The sequence below is a fragment of the Nannospalax galili genome, unplaced genomic scaffold (assembly GCF_000622305.1).
Source record: "Nannospalax galili isolate Female #2095 unplaced genomic scaffold, S.galili_v1.0 scaffold842, whole genome shotgun sequence".
Lineage (NCBI taxonomy): Eukaryota > Metazoa > Chordata > Mammalia > Rodentia > Spalacidae > Nannospalax > Nannospalax galili.
Window position 1 is genome coordinate 166,306 of NW_008349291.1, and position 23,218 is coordinate 189,523.

General features: G+C 45.0%; 1 protein-coding gene across 1 annotated transcript; it reads right to left on the reverse strand.

The window, feature by feature from the left end:
• Positions 1-735: 735 nt before the first annotated feature.
• Positions 736-23,204, reverse strand: Zfp28 (ZFP28 zinc finger protein). Its single transcript, XM_008846622.3, has 8 exons — positions 22,915-23,204; positions 22,467-22,558; positions 14,042-14,168; positions 13,765-13,860; positions 10,759-10,919; positions 9,748-9,859; positions 8,993-9,088; positions 736-3,770 (listed from the first exon to the last, which is right to left on the reverse strand). Exons 1-8 carry the CDS (start codon positions 23,120-23,122, stop codon positions 2,071-2,073), a joined length of 2,592 nt encoding a protein of 863 aa, XP_008844844.1. The 5' UTR covers positions 23,123-23,204; the 3' UTR covers positions 736-2,070.
• Between the last annotated feature and the right edge of the window lie 14 nt (positions 23,205-23,218).

Sequence of the window (23,218 nt, forward strand, 5' to 3'; positions counted from 1 at the left end):
TACAGAAGTGTGCAGAGTGCCTCTTCCTGCTGACGTGCTGTACGGCACTGTGCAACCAGTTTCATCCATTTGCTTAGCAGGAACATAACTCCTATTTGTCATTTTTTTATTTTAAAATAAATATTATATATATTCATTTATTCCAATGAGATAAAATTCATAGACCTGAATTTCGGTCTCAAATGCCCATCTAGAGTACTGATGGGTCATGCCATATTGCCTGCCATCTGGAAAGGTTAGGGGATGAATTTGTATTGTTAATGATGTCAACGGATTTTAGATTTTGATCCATTTAAAAGCTGAGAAATTTTATTTTCATTTGTATTTTTCTTTATATAATTTTCATTAAAAAAATTTACATTTATTTTATTTGGGGAGAGGCACACATGTGCCATGGTGGGTGTGGTGAGCAGAGGACCACTTGCACATGTCAGTCCTGTCCTTCCACATGTGAGTTCCAGGGATCAAACTCGAGCCATCAGGCTTGCTGGTAAGTGCCTGATCTGCTGAGCCATCTCACTGGCCCCATATTTTTGTGACTTTTTAAAATCTGTGAGTTGTATTACTGCCATAGAACTAGAAAAGTTTGTATATTTTCTACCACTTAAGAGTAGTAAAAATGGGACTGGAGAGATGATTCAGATTAAGAGCACCGACTGCTCTTGCAGAGGACACAGAGGACTGGGCTTCAATTCCCAGCACCCACATACTAGCTACCAATCATCCATAACTCCAGTTCCAGGGGATCAGACACCCTCTGCTGACCTCTGCGGCCACTGCACAACATGGATGCACCTAACCTACATGTGAGCAATATACTCTATACCTAAAATAAAAATAATAAATTAATTTCTAAAAAAAGAGTATTAAAGATGTGGGCTTAGCAGGGGCATACAGTCTCCACTGCAGCCCCTCGACTCTGCCATTGTTGTAAAAATAAAGATAGTATCTAAACCAATTACCATGGATGTGGCCCAGTAAAGCTCTATTTACAAAAATGGGCAAATATACAGCAGGGCTCAGCAAACATTTCCTATAAAGCTTTTGACTCTCTGAGCTAAATGGTCTTCATTACTGTGCCTTACTTTGCCAACAGAAGCATGAGAGACAATGTGGATGTGAATGAATATGACTGTGTGCCAACACAACTTTACCTACAGATACTAACATTTAAATTTTACATAATTATCATATGGAAAATAGCCTCATTTTTAAACCACTTAAATATATTTCTAGAAATTTTAGATCATTGGTCATACAAAAATAATGAGAATTTGACCATAAGTCAGTTTGCTGACTCCTGTAGATCAGTTTACCCCAAGTTAATACTTCCTTGAAAGTTTAATAAGAAATTGTTCACAAACCAGTGACTTTAAATAGATCGGATTCTGAGTGTTCCCATGCTCGACTAACACGCTGGTAGTTTTACTTTCTGCACACACATCTGCATTTTCCTGACTCTTCATTTGTTCCAGGTAGCTACTTTCTTACATCTTCCAAACTTTCGAGGACTATTGTCAAATGCATAGCAGTTTTCCACTAAAAGGCCTATCATCTACATTCACAGAGATCAAATCCAAAGCCAAAATATGTTCAGCATTGTGGAGTCAAGTGTTTTATTTTTAAGATAGGGTCCCACTTGGTTGCCCAGGCTGGCCTTCAATTCATGAGCACTAGGAGTACAGGTATGAGTCCACCACATTCTTGGCTTAGAATCAAATTTTCAAGGAAAATGAACTCATCAAATACTTGGGAAGGAACCTTCCTGTTCTGAAATCTGGTTTCTCGTTATCTGCATCATTTTTGTCAGAGCTGACTATATAAATTTTCAATGATCAAAAATAGTTTTGAAGAATTAAGTTTGCTGAACACAATGTGGAGCAGGCATTGTGCTAAGCCCATCTTATACATTAAGCAATGAATATAAGATTTAGATGAGCCAATTACTTCCACTTCAAAAACCAATCTGATTGTAACATAAAGAACAAACTCACAGGGACAAAAACAAACAAAAAGGGAAGAGATGTTGCTAAGCAACTGGAGTGTAGCTGAAATGGCGATGTTTTGAGACTATGATGATGGGAGTGAGGATGGATTCCAGATGAATTTAGGGAACAGATCCACAGGACTAGATGTGGAAGGCAGAGAAGGGTGTGTGGGTGACTCTCCGCAGTGAGTCCGCTGGTGGTGAACAAAGTGTGCTGTCTGCCTGAAGGCCTTTCTGCTCTTCTTGCGGCTATAGGTTCTCTCTCCAGTATGGACCCTCTTATGCTGGTTAAGGTGTCCAATTTGGATGAAGGTCTTCCTGCATTCCTTACATTCATACGGTTTCTTCCCAGAATGTATTCTCTGATGTACACTGAGGGACTGACGATGGCTAAAGGCTTTGCCACATGCACTACATTCATAAGGTTTCTCTCCGGTATGACTTCTACGATGACAAATAAGGGATGACTTGGTCTTGAATGCCTTTCCACATTCCACACACTCATAAGGCCTTTGGCCAGTGTGAAGTCTCTGATGCTGAGTACAGGATGAGTTGTCACCAAAGGCCTTCCCACATTCCAGACATTTATAGGGTTTCTCTCCGGTATGAACCCTCTGATGTTGAATGAGGTGTGTGGTCTGGCTGAAGGCTTTGCCACATTCCTTACATTCATATGGTTTCTCCCCTGTATGAGTTTTCTGATGCTGTGCAAGGTGAGCCTTCTGAGTGAATGCCTTACTACAAACCTTGCATTTGTAGGGCTTCTCTCCTGTGTGAATTCTCTGATGAGTGGCAAGCTGTGAGCTGAGGCTGAAGGATTTCCCACATTCCACGCATTTGAAGGGCTTCTCCCCAGTATGGATCCTCAAATGACTAGCAAGGTGTATATTCTGCCTAAAAGCTTTCCCACATTCTTTACATTTAAAAGGCTTTTCTCCAGAATGTACTCTTTGATGCTGAGTGAGTGATGCATGATGGCTGAAGGCTTTTCTGCAAACCTCACACTCATATGGTTTTTCCCCAGTATGGATCCTTTGATGCACAGTAAGAGAAGAGCCATACATAAAAGTTTTGTGACACACATCACATTTGTAAGGTTTCTCTCCAGTGTGGATCCTCCTGTGTTTATTAAGTCCTATGTGATCACTGAAGGCTTTCCCACAATCGGTGCAATCAAAAGGCTTCTCACCACTGTGATAGTATCTCCAGTGACGAATAAGGGATGTATTCTGTATGAAAGCTTTCCCACACTCGACGCACTCGTATGGCTTCTTGCCTGTATGGCATCTCTGGTGTCGCGCAAAAGAGGAACCATCACTGAAGGCCTTTCCACATTGGTTACATTTATATGGTTTCTCTCCAGTATGAATTCTCTGGTGAACGGTAAGGGATGAGCTCTGGGTAAAAGTCTTCTTACATTCATTGCATTTGAAAAGTTTTTTTCCTGCATAGAATCCTGTTTGCTTTATTGTCACTGAATCTGGGGGGAAACTTTTACCTGAATCACAATTATGAACTGTCTGTTCTGGACTGTCCAAATGGAACCATCTTCCAGATTTGATATACATGTGATCTCTCTCCTTTGAGAAAGCTCTGTTGTGAGTAACTGTCTCTTGCCCAAATAGGTTCTCTTGGCTGTTCCTTTCAAATACACACTCAGAGTCCCAATTTTCTCTGAAGGTGGAAGACTCAAGTTCAGTGTTTGAATTTCTTTCTGTGACCCTTTCAGAATAAGAGTCTTGCTTTGGAAATAAATCCTGGGCTTCAAGTACAGATTTCTGGCCTGAAATATATCAAGAAAACATCTTTACCATGTGCTAGAAAAAAAACAAGAAGGTGAAAAGAAACCCTAGAATTAATTCATTAATTGGCAAATTAAACAATATAAAATTTGTAACTCTAAACATGGTAACACTGAAACATACAGGCCATGATGTATGTAAAAAGACCCCAAACTGCTGGGCGTGGTGGTGCACGCCTGTAGTCCCAGCACTTGGGAGGCAGAGGCAGGCGGGTCTCTGTGAGTTCAAGGCCAGCCTGATCTACATAGTGAGTTCCAGGACAGCTGGGGCCACAGGGAGACCCTGCTTCAAAAAGACCAAAAAAAAAAAGAGACCCCAAACTAAATTCATACAATGACCTAGGAGGTAAGTGCTAAAATCTTAAGTGTATATTACATCAGCCATTTTTAGAACAGGAAAGGGCTGAGAGGCTGTAACCCTCACTGCCTGGCTCTCTTCACTCCCTATCTGTTCTGCTTTGGTCAGAGCCATCGTCCATCCTTAAAGACCAAATCATGGGGTCTGCAGAGATGGCTAGTGGTTAAGAGCACTGACTGCTCTTGCAGAGGACCTGGGTTCGATTCCCAGCACTTACATGGCAGTTAACAATTGTTCGTAACTCCAGTTTCAGGGGATCTAATGCCCTCTTCTGATCTCCAAGGACACTGCATGACTTGAGTGTACTTACACACAAGCAGGCTATACATTCATATGTGTAAAATAAAAATAAATTAAAAAAAAAGACGAAATCATCACAAACAAAGGATCACACCAAAGCACACAAAGATGCTGTAGTCTATGACATTCATCAGGACTGCCTGAAAGCCCAGTTACTCCTCCACAGCCAGAAAACAGTCTCCATTAACTATATTTTCTTTGAAGCATGTGTACAAAATCTACACTGCCAATGGATTGGTCAAATTCAGTATTCACATAAAATCTTCTTCTTTTAAATTCTTCTGCTTGCTTCTAAAAGTTTAGAAAAGAAATCCTCTTTTCTTTTCCTGATCATTTCTTAGTGAGGCCTTGAAATTTCACTTTTTTGTAGAATAAATCTCTTCTCCAGCTTTATCAACATACAGTTAACAGATAATTATATATTTAAGGTATCAATGTGCTTTGATATGCACATATTTTGTGAAATAGTCACCACATATAGCTAATTAACAACCATCTCTTCTAATAGTTAACAATATTTTGTGTGGTGAGAATACTTTCTGTCTTGAAAATTTCAAATGTCTAGGACATTATTTTTAACTATAATATGCTATATATCAAGTCTTCAGGACCAAGTCATCTTAGAACTTAAAAGTGTGCACCCTGGTCTAGAGAGAGAGCTCAGTGGTTAAGAGTGCATATTGCTGTTCCAGAACACCTGAATTTAGATCCCAGCACCCATGGACAGGTGGCTCACAATCACCTGTAACTCCAGCTCCGGGAGATATGATGCCCTCTTCTGGCCTCAGTGGGCACCTGCACTCATGTGTATATACCCCTCCACACACATACACATACAGTTAAAGATGTATTTTTATTTTTAATTATGTGTATGCATGTGTATCTGTGTGTGCAAGTACCTTCAGAAGTCAGAAGAGGACACTGAATCTTCCGGAGCTACAGTTACAGGCAGTTGTGAGCTGCCTGATGTGGATGCTGGAAGGTGAACTCAGGTCCCCTGCAAAAACAGTAAGAGCTCTTGGCCTCTGAGCATCTCCACAGCCCATATACACATAATTTTAAAAATGAACCTTTTTTAAAAATTTTATTTATTATTTTTATCTTATGTGTATGCGTGTATTGCCTGCATGTAGGTAAGTGCACTCATGTCATGCAATGCTGGCGGAGGTCAGAAGAGGCTGTCGTATCCCTTGGAACTGGAGTTACAGACAGTTGTTAGCTGCCATGTGGGTGCATGTAGGTAAGTGCACTCATGTTATGCAATGCTGGCGGAGGTCGGAAGAGGCTGTCGTATCCCTTGGAACTGGAGTTACAGACAGTTGTTAGCTGCCATGTGGGTGCTGGGATTCGAACCCTCATCTTCTCCAAGAACAGCCATTGTTCTTAACCGCTGAGCCATCTCTCCAACCCCCAAAATGAACCTTTTTTTTTTTAAGTTCACACCCACACTAATTTTTTTCTTCTCAGCTCCTGGTCCCTGGTAATCACTCTTCAACTTTCTGAGTATTTTTTCTTAGATTCCACACACAAGAGACATTATGTTGTATTTGGTTTTCTATGTTTGACTTATTTTACATAGCATAGTATTCTCTAGATTCATCCTTATAACTAGAAATGGAAGGTTTTCATTTTCTTTTGGTTTTGGCTTTTTGTTTTTTAAAGACAGGGTCTCAATGTAGCCCTAGCTGGCCTGGACCTCCCGATGTAGACCAGATTGGCCTTGAATTTACACATACCTGCCTGCTTCTGCCTCAAGTGCTGGGATTGGAGGCATGTGCTATTATTACTCCTGGCTGTGATGACCTTCTTTTAAAAGACTGACCCCACATACACACACCCCTCACATACTTACATTTCCCTTATCTGCCCATCTTTTGACACTGGCCTTCTTTCTATAGCTTGGCTACTCTGAACAGTGCTTCAGTGTTCTTGGGAAAGTGGACATCTCCCTGCAGTACTGTCATTTCTTCTGGATAGAGACCTGACAGTGGGGCTACATTTAGTAGCTGTTTTTGCATTGTGAAGGCCTCCACATTGTTTTCCCCAATGGCTGTGTTAGTCTGCACTCCTCATCAACAGTGTGCAGGGCTCCCTCCTCCCCACATCTTCACCAGCACTTCTCTGTTGCCTTTTTGGTATGAGGGGACATTGCATTGTGGTTTTCATTTACATTTCAAATCTTCTCACTAAGTTAGTGAGCATGTTCCAGACTTCTATATATGTATAGTTATAGCTCAATAAGTTTATATAAGGGCTGCACATATAACTCAGTGAGACACTACTTCCCTAGCATGTACAAGGCTCTCAATCCTGTCACACACACACACACACACACACACACACACACACAAAAACTGGTTTTTAGGGAGGTAATGTAGAATAACAAATGCTTAGAAAAAAATGTTCTTAACCAGGCATGGTGGCGCACGCCTTTAATCCTAGGCCTCAGGAGGCAGAGGCAGGCAGATCTCTGTGAGTTCAAGGCCAGCCTGGTCTACATACTGAGTTCCAGGACAGCTGGGGCTACAGGGAGACCCTGTCTCAAAAAGACCAAAAAAAAAAAAGAAAAAAAGGAAACCTTTAGTTAAGTTCAGGGGATTGAACTTAGGTCATCAGGCTTTCGTGTGTTGATTGATTTCAGCCCAGAATCAACTTTTCAAAATAAAATAACATTAGTTTATATAAGTTTTTACCAAATAAGTAAAAGTTGCCATGTAAATAGGCAATGCTGTCAGCAGGTGCTCACATCTAGGACACAGTTATCATCAAATACAGGGTTTGCACTGGCATTAAGAAATCTGCTGCAATTCACCTTTAATGTCAAGAATGTGAGACAGCCCACCTGGCAAAGGGACAGCAACGCTTCCAAGCAGCAACTCCACGTGTGCCAAATCTGCAACACGAGCTGTACTGTGACAAATATGTGACCCTTAGCAGGTTCATGTGTGAGAAAATGAATCATGGTTTTCTATTCATTTTCTGATCAGGGGATGGAGCTGGGCATGGTAGCCTCCTCCCAACCCCCCAGTAATCTCAACACTCAAGAGGCTGAGGCAGGAGCATCACCATGAGTGAGGCCAGACTGGGCTACAGAGTGAGTTCCATACCAGTTGGGCTACAGACATAGAGTTCCAGGCAAGCCAGGGCTAATGTGAGACCCTGCCTCAAAGTCCACTCCCCCAAAAGACAAGTGATGAAATTATATTTTCTAAAAACCATTCTTCTGTGTGTGTGTGTGTGTGTGTGTGTGTGTGTGTGTGTGTGTGTGTGCAGGTAACATGCATGCACTTGTGTGGGAGTCAACTCAGGCATAGTTCCTCCTCAAGAGTGGGTCAGCTTGGTTTTGTTTGTCTTTGTTTGGAGACAGGGTCTCTCCTGAGCTGTGTAGGTTGCCTGGCCAGCAAGCCCCAGGGACCTATCTTGTCTCTGCTTTCCCAGCACTACAGCTATACCTGTGTACTGCTGTGCCAGGCATTTTACATGGGGATGAAACGCGGCCCTAATGCTCGCATGGCAAGTGCTTTAATGACTGAGCTATGTCCCCTGCTCTAAGAAAGCAGTGTTTCTAAGGAAATTTCTTTTCCTTCCCTTGAGTATCAAGAGGAAGTGATTCTCTGCCTCTACCTTCATTAATACAGCCATTGCCTGCAGTCCTACTGACACAAAGGAGCTCTGGGAACAGCATCTTTGTTTCTCTGCAATGCCCGAGGCAAGACTTTCTGGTGTGCTTTGTGCAAGCTGTGGACGACAGGTCTCGCCCCCTCCACTACAGTACTTTTTGATGGTTCCTGTACTCTTGCCTGCTGATGAAAAGCAGAGATGCAGAGGACACAAACGGGCTGTCTAACCGCAGAAGACAAATATCTGGAAGATGCCTCAAATTATACCGGTTGGATTCACAGAGGAAACTGAGAGGCTCACAGGCACCAGTGGGCAGGAACAAAAGGAAACTACCGAGAATCGAGTTGGTAAAGAAGGGGCAGGGGAAGAAGACAGAGTCACTTGGAATTCCCTCAGCCTGCTGTGGTTTTCTCTCCAGACTGGAAGATTTAGCAAGGTTCTGTTTGTTTTTTGTTTGTTTGTTCGTTTGTTTGTTTATTTGAGACAGGGTCATCCATAGCCCCAGCTAGCCTAGAACTCACTATGTAGACCAGGCTGACCTCCATCTCACAGAAATCTGCCTGCCTCTGCCCCCAGCTTGGTGGGATTAAAGGCATGTACCACCATGCCTGGTGTTCTTTTTTTAATTTATTTTTATTTTATGTGTTTGAGTATTTTGCCTGCATGTAAGTGTACCACATGTAGGCAATACCTGCAGAGGCCAGAAGAGGAAATCAAGATCCTTTGGAACTGGAGTTAGGGGCTGTTGTTAGCCACCATGTAGGTGCTGGGAACCTACCCTGGTCTTCTGCAAGAGCAGCCAGTGTTAACAGCTGAGCCATCTCTTTGGCCCCAAGGTTTTCTGGAATATGGTAGTGGGGATTCAGTCCCTGATAAAAGTGTAGTGCTCTCCTGCATGACTTCACCACACCATCTCCACACTCACCTGAGTTCAAGCCCAGCACCAGCTCTCTGTGCATTACCCAGGGTGCCTTCCCTTGTCCCAGTAAAGAGACCAAACCTGTTTTAGAAACATGGTGTCCTGAAGAGGAAAAAAGAGAGAATTTAGTTATATTCTTGACATTCTAAAACTGAGTAAGCCATTTCTTGGTTTGAAAAGAAAAAGTGGTCTTGCAGGAAGAATTAGAAAGATGAGGTGGGGGGAGCTATCAAAGATGGCACTGCTTGCCTGGCCCAGTGAGGTATCCCTCACCTTTAATCCCAGCACTTGGCAGGCAGAGGCAAGCAGCTCTCTGCGAGTTCAAGGTCAGCCTGGTCTACAGATTATGTTCCAGACCAGCCAAGGCTGCATAGTATGACTCTGTCTCCAAAAGAAAAAGAAAACAGAATGGCACTACTCTTATAGAAGACCTCAGTTCGATTCCCAGCACCCACACTGGGCAGCTCACAACCATCTGTAAGTCCAGATCCACTGGACCTGATGCCTTCCCTGGGTCTCTCTACGCGCCAAACATGCATGCACACATCACACATCCACGTACACACAATAAAATAAATCTAAGAAAAAAATGATGGTACTTTAAGCATAATGAAGACACAAGATTTTGATTCTGCAAGGGCCAAGGCCTGTCTCAGGATCTAGAGTGAAGGCTCAGCCAGCCTGCTCCCTCGTCAACTCTGACACATGAAGTGAGAGCTCCTGAAGGTACATCCATCCATCTGCCAGACAGATAGCCTTACCTATGGGTCCCAGGTCACTGCGGCTCGCCCATGTCACATTCTTACAGAAATTCTGAGCCAGGCCTAGCTGCCGGGAGATGTCTCCCGCCATATTTCTGGTGACCTCCACACCCTGAAAAATTACAAACACATTCATGAGCCTGCATGGCCAGAGCAGGGTGGACCGGGTCCACCCGTGCTGTAAGTGTCACCTGGGGGCTGAGTAATCAAGGTCATGTTATGAATGGGCCTAATTATATTACATATGCTTGAGGGAAAATCAAAAACAGAATGTTACAGAACGATATCCTCTAAGCACAACAGCTGCCATCTTCATCTGATCAACTGTGCCTGCTTGCAAGAGACCATCAGGATCAGACCTGTGTATTGCTGGCATTCCCTCAGAGAAGGAAGGCATAAGGAAGGCCACTGTGGACCCTCACCTAAGGTACCAGTCAGCCCTCCCAGCCATCTGAATGCATTTCTGCCCTGATTTCACATGGCCCCTTGGCTTTGGGTCTTGGAAGGCACTACAGTCTATAGACTTGGGAGGTTAACAGAAGAGGGGCTCCATCTTATGGGTAAGCCATCATCGGCGCTGGGTAAGACTTCCAGTGAGGCTGCCTGGGGGTCAGCCATGCTCCTACCTGTAACCCCTCAACCATGCCGTATAAGTAAGCTCAATAAACTTATTGGAGCCCCCTGGGTGAGCTCTGCTGGAATTTTACTTTGGTTCACTCTTAGAACCTTATGAGGACAGCAGACATTGTTTACCTCTCCCGAGGGAATGAATTCTCCAGCAGAGGGAAACAGAGTTCCTCCTGAGTCCTGCTGAGTGTAAGTTAAACATCAGTCACCTAAACAGCCCTGCTGTGATTCATTCCAACTCACCCACCCTGCGTACAGACTTCACTGTGTGTGTGGAGATGGAGGGCATAGTCTGTCCACAGGAATAGTGTATTCCCATCGAGCCATGAAGGGCTGCTTTGTGAAGAGTATTTTCTCTTGCCTGAAGTTTACCTCCCAACTTACTAGCTGTGTCTCAAACAGAGCATCTCCATCCCAGTTTTCCTCTAACACAGAGCACTGGGGTCTGCAATGCATGAGCCTCTTTCTTATTGCTGTGTGCGACAGTTTTTCTTCATCTAAGTCCTTTGGAGGGAACTCCTTGGTCTCCCACACAGCCTTCAAGTCTGAAAGACATTAAGAAAGCAAACACCCTTTCATTATGAGTTGTGTTGGGGGAGAACCTTCCAAAATGCAACTGGGTAAAGTAAAGCCCCCCAAAAAGCATGGCCTTTGGAGGATTTTGTGTGTAACTAAGCAATGTCCAACCAACGTTAAGTTCCTAAATGCTGGCTGTGGTCGTAAGTACAACATGAGCTTCCCGCCTTTGTTCAGTAAGTAATGCACAGTATGGTTTTCACAGAAGGCTAGAATAAGAAGAGTTGAAAATCAGGATATGAAAGAGCTCCAGAGAGGGGCTGGAGAGATGGCTCCGCAGTTAAGAGCACTTGCTAGACGCAGGGTGCTGGGAATACAGGTGTGGGTTGCCAACCCAACTACAAGGGTTTAAATAGAAGGTGAGATACTACTAATGCAGTCAGTAGGAAGCAGAGACTGTAGAAGAACGCTGCCTTGAGCCTCACTTCAGCCTTGACTCTCCTTTTCACCTAGTGAACGTTTCATTCCCTGCTCTACATGTCTCATTTTTTGTAACTGTAGTGTGCTCACGTTTGTGTGTATTGTGTAGGTGTGCATGTGTGCAGAGGTCAGAGGTTGACATCAGGTGTCTTCCTCAATTGCTCTCCACCATTTGTTCCAAGGCAGGGTCTTTTGTTGCACCTGGAGCTCACCAATTTGGCAAGGGCAACTGTCTACCAAGTCCCAAGGATTCTCCTGCTCCACTCACTCTCAGTGCTGGGGTTTCAGGTACATGCCACAGTGCCCATCTTTTCACATGGTGTTGAGTATGGAACTCAGGTCCTCATGCTTGGAGGGCAAGCAGTTTACTGAGCCATCTCCTCAGCTACTTTTTGATTAGGACATTGATCCATAAAATTCCAGATCCTGGCCTTCAGAGCCTAAGTTTTCATTATTACATAGAGAATCAACAAGAGGGGCTGGAGAAATGGCTCAGCGGTTAGGAGTGGTTAAGAGGGGCTGCTCTTACAGAGGACCTGGGTTCGGTTGCCAGCACACACATAGTGGCTAACAACCATCCATAACTCAAGCACCAGGGGATCTGATCCCCTCTTCTGACCCCCATGGGCACTGCATGACACAGGTGCACTTACATATATGCAGGCAATACACACATACACATAAAATAAAAGTAGTAAACATTTTCTTTAAAAAGAAGTAAAAGAATCTACAGGGATAAAAAAATTTCCATCCCATAAAGGTAGTTTAAAGAATGTGATATGAGGCTGGAGAGATGGCTCAGTGGTTAATAGCACTGGCTGCTCTTGCAGAGGACCTGGGCTCAGTTCCCAATACCTACATGGCAGCTAACAGCCATCCATAACTCCAGTTCCAGGGGATCCAATGCCCTCCTCTGATCTCTGTGGGCATTATACAACATAGCTGCACTTACACATATGCAGGCAATACACGAAAAATAAAAATAATAAAAATATTTTAAAAGAATGTGGTGTGATCTAGAGTCATGCAAAATTGGAAACTTTCATAAAAGTATCACTCTTGTTCACCCAAGTAACAGATAACCCATGTGACAGATGAGCACGCACACACACACATCCCATCAGTGCTGTTCCCCTGGAGAACCCTGACTACAGAGTGCTCTTTTCCCCAGGAGTGAATTATCCAGCTGCTGCTGCCTGTCCGCAACAGGACACTGGCCAGCACCAAAACTCGTCTCCTCACTTCCCAGTTGCTGTCTTCCGGTTCTAACACTTCCGTCCAAAGTTCTACTCTCATCCCTTGTTTCTCTGGATTAAAATGGGAAACTTTTCACTTCCTCTTAAGCCCCAGTCATGCACAGAGCAACAACTTCTGCTCCATTTAAGAGGGAAGTGTAGAGAGGTCATCTTCCCCAGGAAACAGCTTGTTTGTTTTCCTTTTTGCATTTTCACGTAAGTGGTATGCATGTATGTCAATGCATGTTAGCATGTGTGTGAGCACACAAAAAGGGGTTCATGTGCACATATGTGTGCATGCATGTGAAGGCCAGAGGTTAATGTCTAGAATCATCCTTGATTGATCTTCCACCTTATTCACTGAACAGTCTCTCTCAATCAAACCCAGAGCTCACCGATATGACTGGTCTCACTAGCCAGCTTGTTCTGGAGCTCCCCTGTCTGAGGGGAGGCAGGCCACCATACCCACCTGGCACTTACCTGGGTGCTGGGGATTCAAATTCTGGTCCTCATGCTTGCACCATAAGTGCTTTAACCACTGAGCCATCTCCTCATCCTGCCAACCGGCATTTGCCACCTTACTCAGAATGGCAACTCAAAGTAACTTCATCAAAGACAAATGAGATGGTGAAAAGCCAGGTCAGAATCAGCAAGAGACTTTTTTATTAAAAGAACAGAGATGTGGGGCTGGGAAGATGGCTACATTGGTACAGTGCCTGACAAGCAAGCATGAGGGCCCGAGCTCAGATCCACGTAAAAAGCCACGTGTGGCAGTACACACCTGTAATCCTAGCACTGAGAAGGCAGAGAAGGGAGGATTCCTGGAGTTCCTGATGAATCAGTGAGCTCTAGGTTCAATGAGGGACCCTGTCTCAAAAATAAGATGGAGAGTGATAGAGGAAGACCTCAACATTGACTGTGGCCTACACACACACACACACACACCTTGCATACATCAAGAAAGACAAATGATACATAAGTCTGGAAGGCAGAGGGAAGGAGGGGTGCAGAGAACAGTGAATTATCCATGAAGGGAAGGAAGCAAAGCCCGTGCTGAGGAGGAGGCCTCAACTTCCCCACACAGTGTCTACTGAAGGCGCCATGCTACTAAGCTGAGCTGAGGCCAAGCACCTCCCCCAGCCTCCTTCCCGACACTCACTTGCACACCGGCCTCTTGTCATCTCTCTTTTCACCATCCAAGGGTCTTTCCCTTGTTCCAATGAGGCGATCATCTCAGGCTTAGAAGTGCAAAGTCCTAGATACATAAGATAAACAGGATGCAGTCATGCTGGGGGGCCTCTATCCTGACTTGGCATGTAGTTCCCAAAGCACAACAGAAGAGGGCGCTGCAGGATTCAGAGGCGAAAGCGTTAAAGATGACTCAGTCACTGGAGCAGGTGGGGAGAGAGGTAGGTAAGGGGCGGGGACTCCCTCACCCAACGAAGCCAGGTTCCTGTAGTTGTCCAGCATCACCTTCCTGTAGAGCCGCCTCTGCGTGGAATGCAGCCTTTCCCACTCCTCCTGGGAAAAAACTACAGCCACATCCCCAAATGTCACCAAATCCTGAAACGACAAAAATCACATCGCTCAACCAGTGCCCGTGTCCCCCCATGAGCAGAAGGTTCTTCGCAGATGATCTGTGCTTTCCTATCCCTTGGTTCAAGTCCTCGTCCCAGCTGTCAGAACGGAACTGCATTTGGAAATGGGCTCTGTCAAGAGGTAGAGTTAAAGGCGGCCATAAGGGCAAGGCCCTAATTCATTCTGACTGATGCTCTGGAAAGAACAGGAAGCGATGCTGGGGGTGTGTACACACAGGGATGAAGGCACAGGAAGAAGGTGACTACCCACAGGCCACAGAGGGAGGGCACAGGAGAAACCAAACCCCTGACACCTTGATGTTGGACTTACAACACCCAGAACTATGATAAGAGGAATTTCTGTTGTGGAAAATGTGTATCTAGTCTGTGTCCTGCTATAGCACTCAATAGGGGTGCTACAATAGGGGGCTCAGGGCTACCTGGTTTTTCTTTTGGATAACAGATGTACCCTTGATTGAAGATCTAAGAAATCACTGCACTCCTTCCTTCCCTCTGTCCCTTTCTTTCTGTGTTCCTTCTCCTCTTCCCTTCCTCCCTCCCTCTTTCTTTTTTGATGTTAGGGGTTAAGCTTAGAACATTCTAGGCACACAGTCTCTCACTGAGCTATATGCTGAGGCCTGAATATTAAGTTTTCTGTTTTAACCACCAATGTAAAAAGGACCATAGAGAATCTGTACTCTGTGGCATTGAAAGGGCGTGGACACGCAAGTGAGGAAATGTGCATCCCATGAAGCCTGATGATCTGAGTTCCATCCCTGGGATCACGGGCGGTGGAAGCAGAGAACCAACCGCTCAAGTTATCCTCTGATCTCCACACATGGCGTGACATGACACACGTGCACACACACAAAAGATGTAATAAAATTCTCATCCATTTCAGAAGTTGAACTTTCCTGTGCATCATGAGTACATAGAGCCTGTCTCCACCTTGGATCACGCGAGTGGCCTCAACAGCACCAAGGACAAGAAAGGAATCCAGGGGAAGATCCACACAGCCCATCCCCAGGCTGGGTTCTGAGGACTGCTATTTTACCTGCAGTGCTCCCTGGAGGTGCTTTAATACAAAAACAAGACCTACTTATGTTTTTCTAAAATAAACATGAATAATGAAAATCAAAACCACTATAATGTTTTTAAATTAAAATGCCTTCAGTTGCTGAGCTGGGTGTGGTGGTACAAGTCTATAATCCCAGCACTTGAGAGGAAGAAACAGAAAGACTTCAGGTTTGAGGCCAGCAGGAGCTATATAGCAAGATCTAATCTCTCTAAAAATAATAAATAAATAATAAATAAATAAATAAAATAAATACATACATACATACATACATACATAAACAGACAGACAGGGAGGAAGGACGGACAAGTCTAATGTTTTCACCCATCTGATGAGTAGCTGTTGCTGTGCCTCACCTGGTTACACCAAACCTAACCTAAGAATGCACTAAAAAAATGACAAAAATGAGCAACATCTGAACTCTTCAGCTGAACTGTTTGTGTGCTAGGAACCAAAGTTCCCTTAGAGTCAGCATCTGTTGAATAAGACAGGATCCCATCCTTTTTAACTGCTATCAAACTTTGAAGGCATTTTAACTCAATCATATAAAGACAAGTCCAGAGCTGGGTAGATGGTTCAGTGGTTAAGAGCACTGGCTGCTCTTGCAGAGATCCCAGTTTGATTCCCAGCACCTACATGGCCGTTACCAACCATCTGTAACTCTAGTTCCAAGAGATCTGGTGCTCTCTTCTGACCTCCACAGGTACTATACAACATGGCTGCACTTACATACATGCAGGCATTACACTCATAAAGTAAATATATTTTTTTAAAAAAAAGACAAGTCCAAATGGTTTTCTAAGTGCTGTGTGTGTGTGTGGAGGCCAGAGGTCAATGTTGGGTGTCAGTCACTCTCTACCTTCTTTTAACGTGGTGCTGGGGAATGAACTAGGTTCTCCCACTTGCTCAGCAAATACTGCACTCACTGAGCCGTCTCCCAGTCCCAAAGCGAGCCAGCTCCTGATGGAAGAATTTCCTAAGCTGGGGACTGAAAGGCCTGGTGCCCTGTGCCCTGTGCCCTGGTAAGACCTGCAGAGTTTGGCGAGCTTGAACAAGAGATGTACATCATCCCACCTGAGCCATCCAGGCTGGAACAAGTGCTGGTCAGCTCCCAACTGCTTTGACACTGCAGCATTTTGGGAAGAGAGCAGAACTGACTGCTTTTGGGTAGGAGTCTTTTTATCTTGCTGGGAAGAATTAATTCTCATTTTGTGAGTTGACCAGGAGCTAAATGCCTTCAATTCTGAAAACTCAGAATTGGCATTGGAAAATTCCAAGTATACTGAAACTTAACATTTTGGTATGAACACAATATTTCCAATCGTGTTCAAATACAGAGTTAGTGGTCAGCAGATAATGCTGAGCCATGGATGGTCAAAGTACTGAGAATGAATGACTGCTGCATCTCAGCTCCAAATGGGACCCCCTCCATCAACCCCGCACCAAGGCCCAGGGAGCACTGCAGAACAGAGCTGGGGATGGAAAGACTGTATGAGCTGGAGGATGCGGAGGAGTGCCGTGAAGTGCAGTCTTCTGACATGACGCAGGCACTGCACTGATGATCTCACTGCAGCTGTGGTCACCTGCACAGGATCATGGCAGCAAGATCAGTCAATATTCAGCAGGCAGCACTAATTGGACTCAGTGGGGTATTAACAAAAAAGACTTGTGGTCAGAAGGGGGGTGTGATAGGGATGCTTGAAGAGGGGGAGGAGGGGGAGGATGCTGGGGTGGATATGGCCAAGATGCATTGCTTACATGTATGCAGCTGTTAAATAAAAGATAATCTATTCTAAATAAATTTATAAAGAAAAAATGATAGAATTAGGTATCGAGACCTAATTCATATTCTCCCCACAACCCCGTAGTTGACACAGGTATCGCTATGCAGCCCAAGCCAGCCTTGAATTCACGATCCTCTTGCCTTAGCCTCCCACATGCTGGGATTGCAGGTATGCACCACGAAGCCTGGTTTCTGGCCCCTTTTCTCTCTTTCTCCTTCCCTCCACTCAGGTTATCTAGAGGAGCCCAATGTTAATAGTCCGTGTGTGTCCTCCCAAGACGATTTCTCTCTCTAGGCAGATAGCTCATTATGTATAGGATTGATAACTTTGAAAATGTCTTTTACTGTAAATATTGGCAATAGTGACGGACAGCTGACAACACTTACAACATTCTGGGTGTGATTCTACGCCCTCGTATCTTAGCGTGTCCCCAAGACAACTCTAACACTTGGCATTAGTACTTTACAGATGAGGAAATAGAGGGTCCCAGCAGTCTACCACATAGCCAGTCATTAACTCGCCAGTCTGACTTTACAGTCCACTGACCACATGAAACGTTAGCAAGGGATTTCTGTAAAAGGCCACAGCGTTGTGGTCCATGCTACCTGTGCTACAAGTACTCAACTTGGCCACTGCACTGTGCAGCCAGTGCTGACGGGACAGAGCGAACAAACATGCTGGGCTCTAACGCAACTTTGTTTATGGACATTGACAACTGAAGTCCAAGGCTGTGGATGTGGCTCAGCTGGCAGAATGCTTGCTTAGCACCTCAAAGCCCTGGGTTCAATCCCCAGAACCACATAAACAGAAACTGGTGGTGCATGCCTATAACCTCAGCACTTAGGAGGTGGAGGCAGATGGATTAGAAATGCTGTTTTCCATTAGACTTTCTTTCCAGTCACTGAAAAATGTAAAAACTACTTGTAGGTGTAGGCCACCAAAAAGGTGGTAAGCTGTCTCACAGACCTACATCACAAGTTCTGTTCTACACTGCATATTTTTAAAACATTTTGTGTGTGTATGTATGTGGAGTATATACGTGGTTTTGTGTATATGTCCATGTATACACGTGTGTGTGGAGGTCAGAGGTCAAAGTCAAGGTGGTTTCCTCTACTGCTCACCTTTGGGGGTGGGAAGGGGATAGGGTCTCTAACTAAACCAAGTATACAGACTGCCTAGACTGGCTGGCAAAGACCTCCAGGGATCCTCCGCCTCTCTGCCCTCAGTGCCAGGGTTACAGATGTGCTGGGGAGTCTGGTCTTCACCCCTACTCGGCAGGCATATTACCAACAAGTTGTCTCCACAGTCCTATGGTATGTACTCATTGTATAGCCCTGGCAGGTCTTGAACTTGTGTCCCTCCTGCCTCAGCCTTCTGAGTACTGAAATCACAGGTATGCACTGCTATCACCACCTCACTCACACACAACTAAATTATGTGCTTTTATAAAACATTGATTTGTGTGTGTGTGTGTGTGTGTGTGTGTGTGTGCGTGTATGTGTGTCTGTAGGTCAGAGGACAATACGGTCAGTTCTCTTTTCACCATGTGGGTTCCAAGGATAGAACTCAAGTGAGGATTTGCAACAAGTGCCCATACCATCTGAGCCATCTTGCCAGACTGAATTATACACTTTCTAGAAATGTATCCCACCTAAGGGGCTTGCCAATAAATGTGCAAGATCATCAGGGTACCACAAGGATGCTGTCAGCTAATACTACTCAGTCTTTCCTAAGAGTCAGGCTCTGAAGTTATCAGTCCTGGGCTTGGGAGATGGCTCCATGGGGAAGAGTGCTTGCTGCACAAGCACAAGGACCTGGATGTGAATCCTGAGCATGAATATAAAACACGGCATGGTCACATGGACCTGGAGGATGGAGACTGGTAGGTGCTGGGAGACTGTTGGCTAATTGGGCTGACCATGATAGAAAACTTCAGGATTAGTGAGAGATCCTGTCTCAAGAGAACAGGGAAAGAATAATAGAGCAGAACAGTGCTCCTCTGGCCTCCATACACACGTGTAAGCGTATGCACACACATATGTATGCACGCAGACATATATCAAACATACCACACCCCCAAAAAATTAAATAAAATAGGTGTATTAATCCTTTCAAGAACCATTTGGGGCAGATTATTTTTATTATTTTCCTCATTGTGTATATGAAGAAAGTGTTACAGTGATTAAAAACTAGAGACTACACTAGAGAAAGTATTTCATTCAGTGATTTAATTCTTATTTATGTCTATATGAAACACAGACATTTAAAACATGTAGAACAACAACAACAAAACTCTCAAGGGCACTAACAATGCTGGTCATGGCAACACATCTTAAAACCAACAAATTTCAAAGTCCTAACAGAAAAATGCTGTTAAACTTTTACAGGAAGAAAACTGGGCCAGCAAGATGGCCCAACAGGTAAAGACACTTGCTGCCAAAGTTGACCCAAGTTCGATCCCTGCGACCCACATGGTGGAAGGAACAGATGACCCCTGCTTCTAGCCTCTACACATGTGACAGAAAAAGCAAGCACACAGAAACACACAAAATTAAAATTTTCAGGATAAGATTTGAGGCCAAACTGGTCTACATCATGAGATCTGGGAAGGCCAGGGCCACATAGTAAAACGCTGTTTCAAAAAGGAAAAAAAAAGAGAATTTTTTTTTATTTTAAGGGAAAAAAATTAAAAGTATGTTGTATGCTATAGAAAATATGTAGAAAGATAGTCTTTTGTTCAATTCAGTTTATATTTATTTAATTTTATGTACATAAAGGTTTTGCCTACATGTATGTAAACGTACTACATGCAGGCAACACCCACAGAGAAGGAGAATGTATCAGATCTCCTGGAACTAGAGTTACAGGTGGTTATTGGCCACCATGTGGGTGCTGGGAACCGAACCAGGTCCTCTGCAAGAGCAGCCAGTGCTCTTAAGTGCTGAGTCATCTCTCTAGTCCCTAATTCAGTTTAATTTTTAAAATGTAATGAATAATTATTTGGAAATTATTGTTATATTTATTGTATATGTGTATGTGTATACGTGGGCATGCATGTGCCACAGTGCACATGTGGAGGTCAAAGGATAACCTGAAGAAGTCAATTCTCTCCTCCATCATGTATGTGGGTTCCAGGGATCAAACTCAGGTCTGCAGGCTTGGTGGCAATTACCTTTACCTGCTGAGCCATCTTGCTTGCCCAACAATTACTTTTTAAAAAATAGTTTACTTATTTTTATTTTATGTGTATGTGTGTATTGCCTGCATGTAGGTAAGTGCATCAGTATCATGCAATGTCTGAGGAAGACAGAAGAGGTTGTCAGATCCCTAGAAACTGGAGTTACAGATAGTTGTTAGCTGCCAAGTGGGTACTGGGATTCGAACCCAGGTCTTTGGCAAGAACAGCTAGTGTTCTTAACGGCTGAGCCATCTCTCCAGGCCTATTTGCTTTTTAAAAGATATTTTTACTTATGTGTATGTGTATGTGTCTGTGTCTGTGTTTGTATACATGGGTGCCTGTGGAGGCCAGAGGAGAGTACTGGATTCCCTGGAGCTGGAGTTATAGGCACATATGTGAGTTGCTGGACATGGGTGATAGAATCCTCTAATAGAACAGTAAGTACTCTTAACCACTGAACCATCTCCCCAGCCTCAGGATTTGTGATCAGGAAACGAGATGGCAATTTTTCAGAAGAAGAAGTGACAGTGAAAGTCAGGTGGCAGATGTCAGAGCTGACAAGGAGCGAGGTCTCAGACAGCTTGCTAGTCACCTTAGGGATTGGATTTTGGCCTTTCTTCAAGGACATCACGGGGAAGTTTTGAGCAGACAGTGGCAAGAGCCGGCAGGAACAGATCTCTGGCATTCAGAAGAGAAAGGAGCAGAAGCAGAGGCCATGGAAGCTCAGAGCCACGAGCCCAAGACTAAGAGAGGGAGAGGCCTCAGCTCCAAGGAGAGCACGCTAGACACCTGCTTCTTCTTTACTTTCTGCCAACAGGTCATGAGCTCCCAGAGAGCAAGCAAGTGGGCTTTTTTAAAAACTAATTTTTAAAAATTATTTTTTTTTAGTTTTATTACATTTACTTGCATCTGTGGGCACATGTATCAGAGGACAACTTTCAAGAGGTGATTCTCTCCTCCCTCCATGTGGTCCTGGGACTCAAACGCAGGTTGTCAGGTTTGAAGCAAGCAGCTTTACTCACTGAGCCATTGTGTGGCGAGGAGAGATGGCTCGGAGGTTAAGAGCACACATTGCTCTTGCAGAAGACCCAAGTTCAATTCCCAGCACCCAGGTCAGGCAGCCACCTGTAACTCCAGTTCCCAGGGGATTCGGTGACCTCGTCTGGACTCCAAGAGTTCCTGTACTCACATGTGCAAACCCATATACAGACACATGCACATACAATTTTTTAAATAATTTTTTTAAAAACTTAAAAAAATTTTTGTGGGTGCTAGAGAGATGGCTCAGCAGTTAAGAGCACTGGTTGCTCTCGCAGAGGACCCAGGTTCAGTTCCCAGCATCCACATGATAGCTCACAACTACCCATAACTCCAATTCCAGGGGATCCAACACCCTCTTCCAGTCTCTGCGGGCATTGGAGACATGTGATACACTTATGTACATGCAAGCAAAATACTCATACACATAAAATAAAAATAAATTTAAAAATTATTCTTTGTGCCGGGCTTGGTGGCACATGCCTTTGACCACAGCACTCGGGAGGCAGAGGCAGGTGGATCTCTATAAGTTCAGGGCCAGACTGGTCTACATATTGAGTTCCAGGCCAGCTGGGGCTACAGGGAGACCCTGTCTCAAAAAGACCAAAAAGAAAAACAAAAATCGTTCTTTGTGTGTTGCGTATGTGTGTGGTACATGTGCATGTGGGTCCAGGATCCTGTGCCCCTGAAACCACCTGCATCCTGAATGTCTTTATTCTCTTGGCCTGATTGCCTTGAGAAAGGGTTTCTCACTGAATTGGAAGCTCACCTTTTGGACTAGGCTGACTGGCCAGAGAGCTCTTGAGATCCATCTGCTTCTGTTCCCCCCCCTCCCCAGCCCCAACCAGTATGCTGAAGACTACAGACACACACAGCCACACCACGCTTATTACATGGGTGCTGGGGATTTGAACTCAGGTCCTCATGCTTGCAGAGCAAGTGCACTTACTCTCCAAGCCATCTCCCCAGCCACCTAAATGGGTCTTAGCCATTATATGTTTCTCCAACATCTTTCTTACTGGGCATCAAACAAAGCAGGTAAGGCTGGAGGGTGGCCACATTTCCCAACGTGAGACTCCCTCTGAGAAAAGTGGTACAAGGCACTGCACTCAGGACAGGTCTCAAACGTAAAACTTTTCAGAGAAAATCATCACTGACTGATGAAAAAGCAGGGCTATTTCAGTTAGGAGAGAGGAAATGTCAACTCACCTGACACATGGCTTGAAGTTCAGTCCTAGTCTGGGCTTTCTCCTGTTTGTGGTTTATCTCCTGGAGGAAGACGGTGTCTCTGGAAAGCAGAGCTGGGGAGAAGGAAGGAGTCGACACAAAGTCTATGAATGGGCAGGGCGGGCCCATCTTTAGAGGAGATGAAATCGTGCTAGTACCCTCTCGGGTCACACCGGGGTTTCATCTCTTTGGAAGCATGGAAACCGGGACCAGTCTGGGTAGGGTGACCTAGAGATGTCACCATCCCCCGTGCACTGCTGCTGGACTGCTCCGGCTCAAGTTGAGCTTTCAAAGATCGGGTTTCCCAAGGTCCATCACACTCAAGAGTCCAGAGATGCAGACCCCAGCACCTAGGCCCGAGACCTCCCCCAACCCTGCACATCAAGACAGCTCCATCACCGCCCATCCAGCCTGGAAAGCTTCCACTCACCTTTGTGCATCGGCCCCGAGGTCACCGCCCCTGGCCTGCCATTGCTGGTCAGGTCGCTCTTGGAGCGCGGCTCTCCTCGGGCCAGCCGCCCACGAGCAGCTGCAGTACCTGCCGCCGGGCCTCCAGCGGGCCTGGGCTTTGTGCAGAGGAAGCCTCGCCCCAGGAGGGCCGGGGGCTCGCGTGGCGCGGCAGTCCTCATCCCCCGCATGTCACTAGCGCGGTGCCGCGGACGCCCTCCAGGCCAGTCCTCACCGACACACCCCGGCCACACCTGCAGCCGTGCCCCACAACCCGCTGGGCCGAG

Coding starts and splice junctions, on each gene's coding strand:
- Zfp28 (XM_008846622.3), bottom strand. CDS start 23,122: ATGCGGGGGATGAGGACTGCCGCGCCACGCGAGCCCCCGGCCCTCCTG. Junction 14,169..22,466: donor AACTTCAAGCCATGTGTCAG/GTGAGTTGACAT, acceptor TTGTCGTTTCAG/GATTTGGTGACATTTGGGGA. Junction 9,860..10,758: donor CTCTGTTTGAGACACAGCTA/GTAAGTTGGGAG, acceptor GTAATTTTTCAG/GGTGTGGAGGTCACCAGAAA.